The sequence below is a fragment of the Phoca vitulina genome, unplaced genomic scaffold (assembly GCF_004348235.1).
Source record: "Phoca vitulina isolate PV1807 unplaced genomic scaffold, GSC_HSeal_1.0 scaffold38, whole genome shotgun sequence".
In the NCBI taxonomy this organism is placed as follows: Eukaryota; Metazoa; Chordata; class Mammalia; order Carnivora; family Phocidae; genus Phoca; species Phoca vitulina.
This window is the reverse complement of record NW_022589741.1, coordinates 10,824,273-10,837,290: the sequence shown is the minus strand read 5'-3', so window position 1 is coordinate 10,837,290 and position 13,018 is coordinate 10,824,273. Positions and strand designations below refer to the sequence as shown.

The window sequence follows — 13,018 nt, the reverse complement described above, 5'->3', positions numbered from 1 at the left end:
TTGTTTGATCCCTTTACACAGGACATTTATTAGTTTGATTACCCTCAACTGGGAGAGATTGAAGTGAAAACGTTTCTCTGAAACCTCAAAAAGGGTGTGTCCCAAGTCATTAAAAAAAACAGATTATTCCAAACCAGGATTACCTATGAATCAATATGAAAAGAACTGATCCAAAGATAAACTGCAATAAAGCAGAGTACATCTCTGTAAATCTCTATAAAACCTACCAAATATTCATACAGGTAAGATACCTGAGAATAAGCTCAATGGAAACAAATCCTTCTACTATTACACTGCTAAAGCAAACAGAAACTTTTGATCCTAATGCTCTCCATGTTGAGTAAATAATTCCATTTACCTAAAAACTGCATGCATTTTATTTACAAACAGGAAAGACCTGAGAGTATGTGAACTCTCAAGGAGGCTAACTTGAATTAGTTAGCTAATGCTCAGAACTATAATCCATGTCACCGAAAATCTGATTCTAAAATATTAAGTTCTATATGTACAAAAGGAGTATTTCAGGATGTTCTAAGAACAGACATTCTTAACACTAGGCAATCACTGAATTGAAGCATATTGCTAATGTCGTATACAATGTCTCTAAAGTAAGTGATGTCCAAAAAATAAGGCACAGTCCTTTTTATGTTTTCAATATATTAAAAAGCAACAGAGTACAAATGCTGTGATTAATACTAAAAAGGATCAAAAATTTTCAAGGAATGATATTTTTATAAACAAGTTCTACAACAAAGAAGAAACAGCATCTTGATACACAAAAGTTCTGCTAAACAAGATCTTAAAATTTTTAAATCAGAAAATGTTTAAGACTAAATTCTTTCAAATGTTCAAACAAAAAAGTGACCTGTACAATCTCCATAATAAAACGTATCCTTATACACATGTCCTGGGCACTTTGAAAATGTCAGAATTTTTAAAATTTGAGTGTCAGAGGCAGCACTTAAAGGCTTCAGGAACCTTTTTTTTTTTTCCCCCTCACAAAAGCATACTTTCAGTAAAACATTTTACCATTTTTATCTGACTATGCATTTACGTTTGTGTTCTTCCTGAAAAGGGGGTTTTATATTAACACTGTATTTTTAATGTAAAAAAATACATTTAAAAATATTTAACTTCCTGAGTGACTTCAGTTATACATCAAACATGACTTAATGAGCAAATTCTAAAATTTTAGAATGAGATAGCATGTATAAATTTACAATTTTATGTTCAATTAGAGTAAAATTCAAAAGACCATGTCACAGAACTTACACTAAAAATTCTCTAAGAAGTCAAATATGATTTATCCCCAAACTTTACCAATAAGCTTTCTACGTAAAATGTTAGTAAAATGAATCACTGAAATTACATTTTCTCATTTAACAAAATATTGATAGTCAATTCAGACTATCAGAACTTGAATGTTTTCTATTATACACACCAAAATCTGATTCACTAACAAGAAACTTCCTGCAATACAAAAAGATAACAGATAATTAAAATATTTGCTTTATAATACAACCAACACATATAATACATCCTCCTTCCTCATTTGTCTAAAATGATTAGGAATTGTGGCATTTTCTTTTGCATAAAACCCTTTCCTCTTCATAAAACCCTGAGGTGAAAGGTTATTAATGTAGTAAAACTGTAACCACAACCCTTATTTCTGTATTAGACCGTAGGTATAGGTTTTAAAAATTTTAAAAAGAAACGTGGCAACTTGTAAAGCTGCTCTGTAAGTTTAACAAAACATTTCCAGGTCAATTTAGCCAAAAGGACCTAGAATGACCCTATAACAACTTCGTCCTTTTAACACTTGTTAGTGTCGAGATGAACGCCATTTTCCATCTCGGCTGTTGTCTCTTCTGTTATCATAGTCGTGGCTCCAGCCATCGGGATTCCTATCCTCACTGAAGCAGTCATCCCTGCTTCCTCTGTAATGATGATCAGACCCATGGTCAGTGTACCACTGTTCACGGCTATAATGTCGATCCGGGATGTAGGGATGAGAATTCTGTCTGACTTTACGTTGTGAGGATGGCGTATCTTGGCGCCACTGGGAGCCTGAAGATTGGTTAAAACTATGACTATGTGATGGGGAAAATCCTGATGGATCCAGATGTGGAGAACCAAATTTCCCACCATAGGACATCTGTCTCAGAACACTATTCATCTAAGAGAAGACAAAAAGGAGGACATGTTAACTGCAAGTATTTCTAGGTATCAAAGCCGATATATATTTAGTCACAGTGAACCAAACAGATAATGATGGAAAAGCTAAATTACTCTTGCCCATATAGATCTTAGGTTAAACAGAACTCAAAGTAAAAAAAAAAAAATACAATGGCTTTGTTCATTCCAATGTATACCTGTAAGCTATTTGTACTTAACTACTACTCCTTGCCCTCAAGAATACAACTTAGAAGGGAAGAGGTCATACAAATGATTATAATGTAAATCATTGTCTAACGAACACATAAAGAGCCAAGAGCTCAGGATCATTAGGAAAGGCTTCACGAAGGTGGCATTTTTATCTAAGTATTAAAAGTATGGATGGAATATTTTAAGGGGGAAGTATACCAAGGAAAGGAAATTGCATAAAGATAATAGGGAAACAATGAGTTTGTAGAATAGCAAAAATTCTGACTGATAACAGATCTCATAAGCAATGAATAATGGAGTTAGGCTAGAAAGGTTTATTGGCATCAGATGATGGGAGTGCCTTGTAAGTAGGCTAGAGAATTCAGACTTTATCTTGCAAACGAAAGAAAATCAAATTACCAGGAAGATAACCGAAACAGGATTATAACATTCATTTTGAAACATTGTGAGATGTGAGATGGGCTAGTGAAGAGAAAACAGAGACAAGTACGAACTGACTAGCCCAGTGGTCCCCAATTCTGCCTGTGGATAAGCGTTAGCCAGTGATGATTTTTTTAAATAGCCTATACCAGAATGAGAAAAATATGTGGTATTTACATAAAAGTTGACATCCCTTTATATTGGTCCCTCAAGTTTACTTTATTTCACTTATATTTTTATTTTGCAGACCTGCAAAAGGGTGAGGGGTCACAAGCCAACACTGTGATTTGGGCAAAGAAAAAAAGAAGAAATCAATTCAAGAAAAGGAAAAAAATAAAGGACTTGGTGACAAAACGAAAAAAATGAAAGACTGGAGACAAAGATGGAACAGTAAAACACACCAAAGATTTTAAGCCTATTCTCAGTCTCATTATTACAGAAAAAATGGAAATCAAGAGGAAACTGGTCAAAGACTCCAATATATTCAAGTACTGTTATTAAGCATTAAGGAGAATGTATAAGAAGCCCTTCAGCATAGGCTGCAAGAATATCAGAGAATAAATTTCCAGTCCTTGAAACACACACATACACCCTCCACCCCCAACAACGGCTGAAGAAAAATACAAATGTGAAATGCAGTTCTTCTATTTATCTTCAATCTGTTAAATATGTTTTTCAGCCCAGTGAAAATCAAAATGGGTGATCAACCTACAGAGATCATGCTAGTCTAACTAAAACTTAGAATATTATTTAAGAATCATTTGAACATTTTTTAAAACATTTATTTTAGAGACAGTGAGTGAGCGAGCGCGTGCGAGCGCACATGCATGCCCAAGTAGGGGCGGGGGCAGAGAGAGAAAGAGAGAGAATATCAAGCAGACTCCCCACTGAGCGCAGAGCCGGAAACAGGGCTCGATCTCACAACCCTGAGATGACCTCAGTCAAAATTAAGAGTCAGATGCTTAACCAACTAAGCCACCAAGGCACCCCTGTTTGAACATTCTAAGTTTTTTGGGGTTTTTCTTGAAGATGTCTGAGTTTTGGTCAACATTTTTGCACAACCTCTAGAGACATTATTTAACTTCAGTTATAAGCGACCTTTAGACCCAACAAATATGTCTCAAGAAGTGTATTTTAGTTTATTTGTAGAGGAAAGTAAATGAGTGATAAATTTTATTTTACAGCTGTGAAAGAGATGCAAATTGTAGCATAATATTGTTAACTGGCTGATAAATTTAGACTCGGTGTTCAAAGAATTAAGGTTTCAGCAAGCATTCAATATATCAAATGTGATTATTTTTGAGATTTTTTTGAGAAGCTGAGTTTAAAACCCTCCAAGTACATAAATCACTGGTAAAAGCAATTACAACTTCTGCTTTTGTCTTTGTAAGACAAAAGACTTCTTGTGACAAATTTTGAAAACTTCATAAACTGAATTGTATTTGCAAGTGTACATCGTATTCTGTTGCACTGCATAATTATCATACGTGATACTTTATTCACTAACCTAATCATGATTTTCTGGGTTTTCTATTTTAATTATGTTGTGTTGCTCTTTTTCATTAAATTTTCTGTGTAACACTCCATGGTTTCAAATTTTAGCAGGCTGCAACTTAATCTCAGTCCTGCCTTTGCTAATTTTATGACCTTTCTAAACCTTAATTTTCTTATATAACAGGGAATATATCTCAGTTACCCTGAAGAATAAATAATATATGTAACACTTTTAGGTGATATTGCCTGACACATATTAATTAATCAATACATTGTAACTATTTTTATTTTTGTAGGGACTTCATTTATGTGTGTGTGCGTGCGTGCGTGCGTGTGGGTGTGTGTGTGTAAACTACTTAAAGGCTTAGTCTAGACATTTGGGTAACCCCAGTTCTAGCACTAGTAGATGCTAATCAAGGTCTAATTTGTTTTAAATTCAAGAATTTGATAATTTACTCATCACGAAACTAACTTTTTAGGTAATACGTTAGAAATTATTCTATTTGTAGAAGACTGCATGGTATTTTTCATGGCTACTAAGAGACCAGCTTGTCTGTACCTGTAAAGTAAATAGCACAACAAAAATATGTGCTAGTTTTTTTTTTTTTTTTTTTTAGATTTTATTTATTTATTTGAGAGAGAGAGCACATGAGAGGGGGAGGGTCAGAGGGAGGAGCAGACTCCCTGCAGAGCAGGGAGCCCGATGCGGAACTCGATCCCGGGACTCCAGGATCATGACCTGAGCCGAAGGCAGTCGCTTAACCAACTGAGCCACCCAGGCACCCTGTGCTAGTTTTTTTAATAAAAGAAATTATTACTTTATTTAAAAAGAAAAAAAGAAAGGAAAAGAAAACAAAAAAAAAGAAGGGGCGCGTGGGTGGCTCAATCGGTTAAGCATCTGCCTTCGGCTCAGGTCATGATCTCCAGGTCCTGGGATCAAGCCCCAGTCGGGCTCCCAGCTCAGCAGGGGGTCTGCTTCTCCTTCTCCCTCTGCCCCCCCCCCCCCCCGGCCCCTGCCCTGCTGTGCTCTGGTTGTCTCTCTCTCTCAAATGAGTAAATAAAATCTTTAAAAAAAAAAATAAGAGAAGAGAAATATCAACCTACCACTGCTTGTCTCTGAAAATTTTCTGGAGAAGAGAAAGATCTCTGAATTATCTGTACTGATGGAGTCATGTTATCCACAGTCCTTTCATACCTGTGGAAAATAAGAAAACCAACATATAATCAGTTTAACATGTATTTACTACATACCAATCATGAGCAAGACACAGTGTCAAAGGTAGGAATAAACAAGAAAGACAAGGTATCTATCTGCTCTCTCAGGGATAAGGGTAAGGATTCAGACAGTAAAACAACTTCACCTTGTTACAAGTGATACAGTAATTGATTAAAAAGCAAGTAATGGGAGAGAGATAGGGGTTCTATTTTAGCTCTGCTGGTCAGGGATGGTCTTTCTAAAAAGGAGACACATTTGAAGTGAAAACTAAGTAACAAGATTACTTGGAGGCAAAACATTCCAGCTGAGGGAAGAATTAGCACAGGGGTGAGCAAGCTATATAGCCTGTGGGCCAAACCCCATTTTTCTGACTCTCCTGTGTCTGTTTTATCTATGTAGTATTACAATGACAAAGAAAAAGAAAAAAAAAGCATGGCCTGTAAAGTCTGAAACATTAACTATATGGCCCTTCATAGAAAAAACAAAAACAAAAAAAAACCTGTCAATCCCAGGACTAGTGCAGAGGCCTAGGTTGAAAACTAAGATGAAAAGGATTTGGTTGATTAGATATGATAGATGAGGGAAAAAGAAAAATAAAGGATAAAATCTAGATTTTTGGCTTGAGCAATTACGTGGACATTTACTGTGACAGGGAGAGGAACAGGTCTGGGGGAGCAAGGAATTAAGAGTTCTGTAACATAAATAGGATATTAATTTTAAAGAATTATACCTTATTCCTCAATTCTTAAAAAAGTAGCTTGCTCTACAGAAAAAGTCACTTTAGCAAGTGCTTTAATTTTATTTTAAAATACTCAGCATCAAATCACTAACTGATTTGTCTCATAGTTTAGATCTTTTCATTTTGGGTTTTCTTAAATCAGGTTAGACACGTGTATGTTAAAGGGGTAAAAAGTATAAATTTCCTTTTAAGAAAACAAAAACGATGTGCACTGTAGCCTTAAATTAAAAACAACTTATTTACTTGTATATTTTTTTCCAAAGAAATTCTCAGGGAGGTAAACTTTTTTCCTCCACCTGAGATACCTTTGAAGCTTCTACAAAAGTGGTTTGAGATGCTTCAAGTTCCAAATGTGCTGAGAAGTATTTAAACACAATTTCAGTTGGCAAGAAGGTTGCTAAGAGGTACCATTTTTACACTATTCTTTCTTGGAAATTTTACTTTCCAGTTATCTTTTCATACTGAAGCGACTTCACTCCACATCCTGGCACCACCCTAATCCAAACCAACAACCTCACCCTAGTAACTTCCTTGCTATCTTGCTACTAATAGCAATACTTAGCTACCAATAGCCTCCTAACTGGTCTATTTTCAGCCTTGTCCCCTCCAATGAGCCATTCTCCCACAGCAACCAAACAACTTATTAAAATACAAACCTGTTCTTGTTACTATCCTACTGAAAACATTTCAATGTGTCTCTACCATTTTTAGGAGAAAATTCCCAAATCTTAACTATGGTCTGTAAGAAAGACCCTCTTTCTACTTCACCAACATTATCTACTACTCCATTTTTCCTTCATTATGATCTAGATACATCTGCCTCTTTTAGTTCCTCATTCATTTAGATCATCTCTCCTTGTTAAACCTTTCTCCAAGCACATTCTATGCTTTCTTTAGAGAACTTATTAAACAGGTAGTCGCAAAATAAAACAGGCAGTCGCAAAATATATATGTATCTTCCTATAGACTTTTAAGCTTCACTATGCAGCCTATGACAGTGGCTGGGGCTCAGTCACAATGCCTGGGTTTCAATCCCAGCCCACTGTTCATGAGCAGTTCAAACTTGAGCAAGTTAATGTCAGTCTTCATTTTCCTCACATACAAGGTAGAACTAACAATAATCCCTACCTCCTAAGACTGCTGTGAGAAATAAAACCATAAATGCAAAGGACTTGGTGAAGAACCTGACACATGACAGATATTTGTTGACTCTTTCCTGAATGAAGCCCATTATGACTGATGAATAGCTCTACCGATAAACCAGGGGAAAAAATGTCCCTGGTAAAATATCATGCTTCCCCAAGCAAATACAATTATTTAGTATAAACATGGTACCTTTTCTAACCCTTAGTAGCTGGAAGAGACTCTGGAAAGCATTCAATTCAGCTTTTCCTTACAAATTGAAGGACAGGACCAGAGAAATGAGACTACTTCAAGATTACACAATCGGAGAGGCAGACCTAGAATCCAATTCTATAAACTCTTAGTCCACCAGTCTGTTACTGATAGGTATTTTTAAACTGCAAGTAACAACAAATTAATGGTCAAAACTAATGTGAATTTTTAAAAGAAAATAAAATAGAAAATAGAGTATACTGAAAGTAGGGAATAAGTAATGTTCCGGGAAATTTTCAGTTACATATTAAATATGTGGCTGTGGGTATATGTCTTCACAAATGAACGTAATTATATGTACATATATATCTATTTTAGGGGTACTATATATGTCTGTCTGTAGTCCCCTTAAAATAGATACCTAATTATAATCCAAAATATAATATAGCAGAAAAATAAAGAGGTAGGAGCTTAAAGGAGGAAACAAATCCCTCAGTATGTTTTGAGATCACTAACTAAAAAATTTCCAATAAATGATTTTAACAATAGGTCCAAAATATTACCTGCTAGGAGATGTAGAGGTAGGGCTTGAGTTTCCAACATGATGCTGGGGATATGGCAAACTGACATCCTGTGAGGCATGGCTACTTCCTAAAATGAAGTAATTTGAGAAATTATCCTTGATAGAACAAGTTGAAATTTTATCCCTCCTACCCCAAATCATGCCAAAAAGGTAGACTGAAGCTACAAGAGAAAACTTCAAATTTCACTAGACCGCTTTACAGTTTCATCAGAATGAAAATTATGTGTTTATTATCAGATATATCCAAAACAAAGGGTTCCAAATAAGTACTATCCAATGTACAAATATCCAATCTGGCCATAACACACTAAATTTAACTGGATACATGGAAAGTTTCATCCTCACATGATCCAGAATCAAAATTTGTAAATGTAAATCACAAAGCAGCCAGGAAAAGTATTTTTAGAAAACAACCTCACTCCTTTCAGAGCAGAAACCCAAACCCAAGTCTTCCTAACAACAAAGTTTATGCTCTTTTTAGTAACCCAAACTCGATTTTAAAATGACAATTTTCAAAATCCATGTTGTCAACGTTATCTAGTTTCAGGGATATATAAAGCTTACTACCCACAAAGCTTAAGGTATTTTCATCCAACAAGAGGTTCTTTAAAAATTGAATAATTAAAAACAAAGAACAAAGCAGCAAAAAACCCGTCTCCCTAAACAGTAACTGAACAGTTACCTGATCTAAACTGAATTTTGATGGGCCTCCCAAAAAGTTTGATTCCATTAAGTAGATTCATCGCATAAGGAACAGATACTTCATGTTTGAAATTCACAAATGCGAACTGTTTTGGTTTACCATCCTTATCTTTTGGAATTTTCACTTTTACTACCGGTCCAGCCTACAAACAAAAAAAGAAAAAGAAAGTCTTCAGAATTTAAATGAGGAAGTTTAAAAACAACAGAAATGTAACCAGGAAAAGTCTAAAAAATGGACACACAGGGATTTCCAACTCAGTTAAAGGTTCTATAGATATGACTGAACACTTGACTCATTTATTTGGGGAAGGAAGCCTATAAGGAACTGGAAACAGTCACTCAGTTTACATTTCATGTGGCTTTTTAACAAGGCGACCGACATCCATCACTTTCTCACTCCAGGTACCGTTTATCAAGAGCTAGAGAAAGTGGTTTCCTTGGACTAAAAATTCACTTTTGTACTGATTAACCAAATAGTACCAGTTGTTAGAGAATGGAACTGGAAAGAACAAGAAATTCTGAATTTTTAACACATTTTAATGCAGATTCGAATACAGAAACACTACGAGCCTGCTGTTCTATGTAGTCGATTTTAAATATTTTAACGCTGCAATTAATTAAAAAAAAAAAAAACTTAAATGGAAACAGATACTGACCAAGCAACTGAAATCTAATTAGCCAGATAAACCGAAGACAAAGTGCCTTAAGGGGAAGGAAGATGAGCAAAGGAATAGGAAAAAGCCCTGCTCCACGAAGACCCACACATACCGCGCCCCTTAGGATCCTTGAATCTTTACCTCGGGAATGCTTCACCGAGGAAGCCTCCACCACCCTGGAGTGAACGGACTAGGGTTCTTCCCATAAGGCGACACCCAGCGAGCGCCTCACTTTCCCAGTGGACCTCCGGCCCCAAGCGGCCCACCCGTCGGGCGCCCGGACCCCCAGACCCCCTTTCCCCAAGAAGGCGGGCATGGCCGTCGGACCGGGCCGTATGGGAGCCGCATAGCGAAAGGAAAAGCCTGCCGTCGGCTACTGACCTGGTGGAAAAGCTCGAAGAGGAGCTCCTCGGTCACTTTAGTTTCAAGGTTGCCCACAAAGAGAGTGCGATCCGCCTCCGCCGCCGCCGCCCCCATCTCAGCGTCGCCCCCTCCCTAAAAAGGCCGAGGGGGGTCGTCGCCGTCGCACTCACTGCGCACTCTCGGAAACCCCACGTCCTTGCCCTCCCGGGCGTCACGGACGTAAACGTCAATCACGCTCGCTCCCGGCCGGCGTCGCGGTGCGCGGACGCGCTGCGCATGCTCGCGAGGAGAACGCCGGTGAGAGGCGGCTCCTTGGTCGGCCGCGGCTCCAGTTATGGCCTCACATGTAGGCCGTGGCGGCGTTCGAGACGGCCTGGACTGATCTGTGGAGCCGCAAAGGGCCCACCTTGACCGAGGGACGTAACAAACACTGCGGGCAGTGTTTGAAGATGGCGCTGAACAATGTGTCGCTGTCCGCCGGCGATCAAAGGACCGGGGTGGCCTACCGCGCGTCCCACGGCGACCTCAGCCCGTCGGCCTTAGCGCTGGCGATGGTCTCCGGGGACAGCTTCCTCGTTGCCAGGCCCGAGGCTGTTCTTCCAGGACCCACTCCTCGGCAGGCCCTGCGGCCGAGCGCTCGTACCGAGAGCCGTCGGACGAGTGGGGGCGGCCGGAGCCCGACCCGCTTTATAACGGGAAGGGAACCTGATGGACGGAACCGGAGCCGCCAGACCAGATTCTCGCCGTATCCGACCCGCGGGGTTAAACTGGATCTCCTGAGGAGCCTGCTGCAGCAGCGGCTGATGGCCATTGGAAGTGCTATCGCAGCCCGCCTCTCGGCTTAATACCTCCCCCCGCCCCTCGATTCGCTTGTAAACGAGGCCTCTCTAAAATCCTTCCTTGGTGCCTGGGCAGTCTTATTTTCAGAGGGATGTATTTTCATCTTAATATAAAAACACGTAGGAGTCCTGTTAATACGGCTTAGTACAGAGGAAACTTCTCCTTACTGCTGAATTCCGATGGTTTTAGGCGGCCAGCGTGATTAAATCAGGAGGGAGGTAGAAGAGATTTTCTTCTTAGTCACAAAGCTGAACCACCCTTCCCAGAGGTCGGCAATCATTTTTTCACCCCTCGTGCACTCCATCCCAACAATGGACCCAAATTTCTCTGCTTTCCACGAACCGTATCTCCCACCCTGGCAGATTCTCCTACTTGTAATTGGAAACGGCCTACCTCTCTACCCCAGACTATTGCCATTATGTTTACTTCTGTTGGTGAAAAGGAAATGCTTCTTTTTACTCCCCTGGCTTATTCTTCCATAGGGCCTGAGGCTTATCCAATCCTCTTGTCTTTATCCCTTTTCCATCTCCCTCCACTTTTTCTTCAGGAATATCTACAAACTCCAGTCTCAGTCATACTAAAAACAAAAGTAAACCTAAACTTTGCTGCTTTTTCACATTATTAAGCCAGTTTCATTTCTTTTTTTGCCAAAGGCTCCAAATGAGTTTTTACATTTCTATTTGTCATTTTATTATTAGCATTCAATCCCAGTTTCCTTAATCTGAGTCTGTTGTCCCGAAATACAATGGTGGATAATTGAGGCTTACAGTTTCCTGTTCGGAAGCCGTTCATCAATTCACTGTAGCATCTTCCCCAAACGTTCTTGTTTATTTTTATTCATTAGCCATTCAACAATATTTGAAGATGTTCCCAGTGGTGAGCACTGTGGATAAGCTACAGTCAAGGAATGTGTTCTAGATAGGGAAGCTAATAAATCAATAGGTAATCACCACACTGGACTGTTCATTACGTGCAGTGATAACAATAGCATTGGTTGCAGTGGCTTTCCATAATACTGTACTATCCTGGTTCTCCTACCTGGCTGGTCACTCCTTATTTTCTGATATTTTTATTCTCTTAACCATATATTTCCTAAGGTTTAAAGGGTGGTATGGGGAGAAAATTAGTGGGGTTTTTTAAGTGCCAACTCTCTGTAAGCAGGTAGACTAGCTTTTTCCCAGTGGACTCTTGTGTATAATTATGATCAGGTAAAGCAAAATTACCACATACCACACAGTATTGAATTGTTAGAACCACATCTGAAGAAGAATGTTGGTAAATCCAAGAGCTTCCCTAAGAGAGTGATTAATATGGTGAGATATCTGGAAACCAGGTCATAGAAAAAACGGTTGGAAGGATAATAACAGCTATGTTTTATTGAGTGGTATGTGTAAGGCAATGTTGTAGAGGCTTTTATTCATTATTTATTCAGATATTTATTGAGAACTTATTCTGTGCCTGATACGACCTGTATTAGGCATTTAGAATAAAGTGGTGAACAAGTTCAATAACGTCTCTGCTTTGGTGGAGCTTTATATATGTCATTTAATTCTCACAGTGGCCCATAAGAGAGATATCATACTTCATTTTATTGCCCAGAAACCAAGGCACAAAGAGATGAAGTAAACTTTCCAAGGTCATACGGCTAGTCAATGATGGAGCCTTGCAGCTCTCATCCAGTTTCCTCATTTGAACCATGCCATACAAAAAGTTATTTGAGTAACTATTTTCTCAGTTCTCTCAAAGGTAGCATATATCTAATACTCTTCTAACCTAAAAGATTAATTGATAATATACGATGGGTGCCTTAGACTGGGCATTACAAAAACCTGTAGTTGAGAAAGGAATCCCAAATCTGTATGTTAACAAGTTTTAGACTGGGAAGAATAATAAAATTAAGGCTAAAGGTAAGAAGTGTTTTCATAAAACTTAGAGATTCCTAATAGTGAAAAATAACACCTCACAAGGTAAGTTCAGCCAAAAACTTCAGAGAGAGGCTGAATACTATCAAGTATGAAATAGGATTATGTCTTCTTAGATCTTCCCCCATTTAACCTATTAATTCTGTACTTTAAAAAATAAACTTGTTAAAATTGGAAGTGGAGAGGGCGCCTGGGTGGCTCAGTCGGTTAAGCGACTGCCTTCGGCTCAGGTCATGATCCTGGAGTCCCTGGATCGAGTCCCGCATCGGGCTCCCTGCTCGGCAGGGAGCCTGCTTCTCCCTCTGACCCTCCCCCATCTCATGTGCTCTCTCTCTCTCTCTCTCTCTCTGTCTCAAATAAATA

At 38.7% G+C, this 13,018-nt stretch overlaps 2 protein-coding genes across 2 annotated transcripts; one reads left to right on the top strand and one right to left on the bottom strand.

Moving 5' to 3' along the window:
• Positions 1-640: 640 nt before the first annotated feature.
• Positions 641-10,123, bottom strand: RBM7 (RNA binding motif protein 7). The gene is made up of 5 exons (XM_032428054.1): positions 9,912-10,123; positions 8,855-9,017; positions 8,153-8,240; positions 5,404-5,494; positions 641-2,176 (listed from the first exon to the last, which is right to left on the bottom strand). The coding sequence occupies exons 1-5, from the start codon at positions 10,005-10,007 to the stop codon at positions 1,823-1,825; spliced, it is 792 nt and encodes a 263-aa protein (XP_032283945.1). The 5' UTR covers positions 10,008-10,123; the 3' UTR covers positions 641-1,822.
• Positions 10,124-10,177: 54 nt separating this feature from the next.
• Positions 10,178-12,807, top strand: CUNH11orf71 (chromosome unknown C11orf71 homolog). The gene has a single exon (XM_032428056.1). The coding sequence runs from the start codon at positions 10,343-10,345 to the stop codon at positions 10,736-10,738; it is 396 nt and encodes a 131-aa protein (XP_032283947.1). The 5' UTR covers positions 10,178-10,342; the 3' UTR covers positions 10,739-12,807.
• The last annotated feature ends 211 nt before the right edge of the window (positions 12,808-13,018 follow it).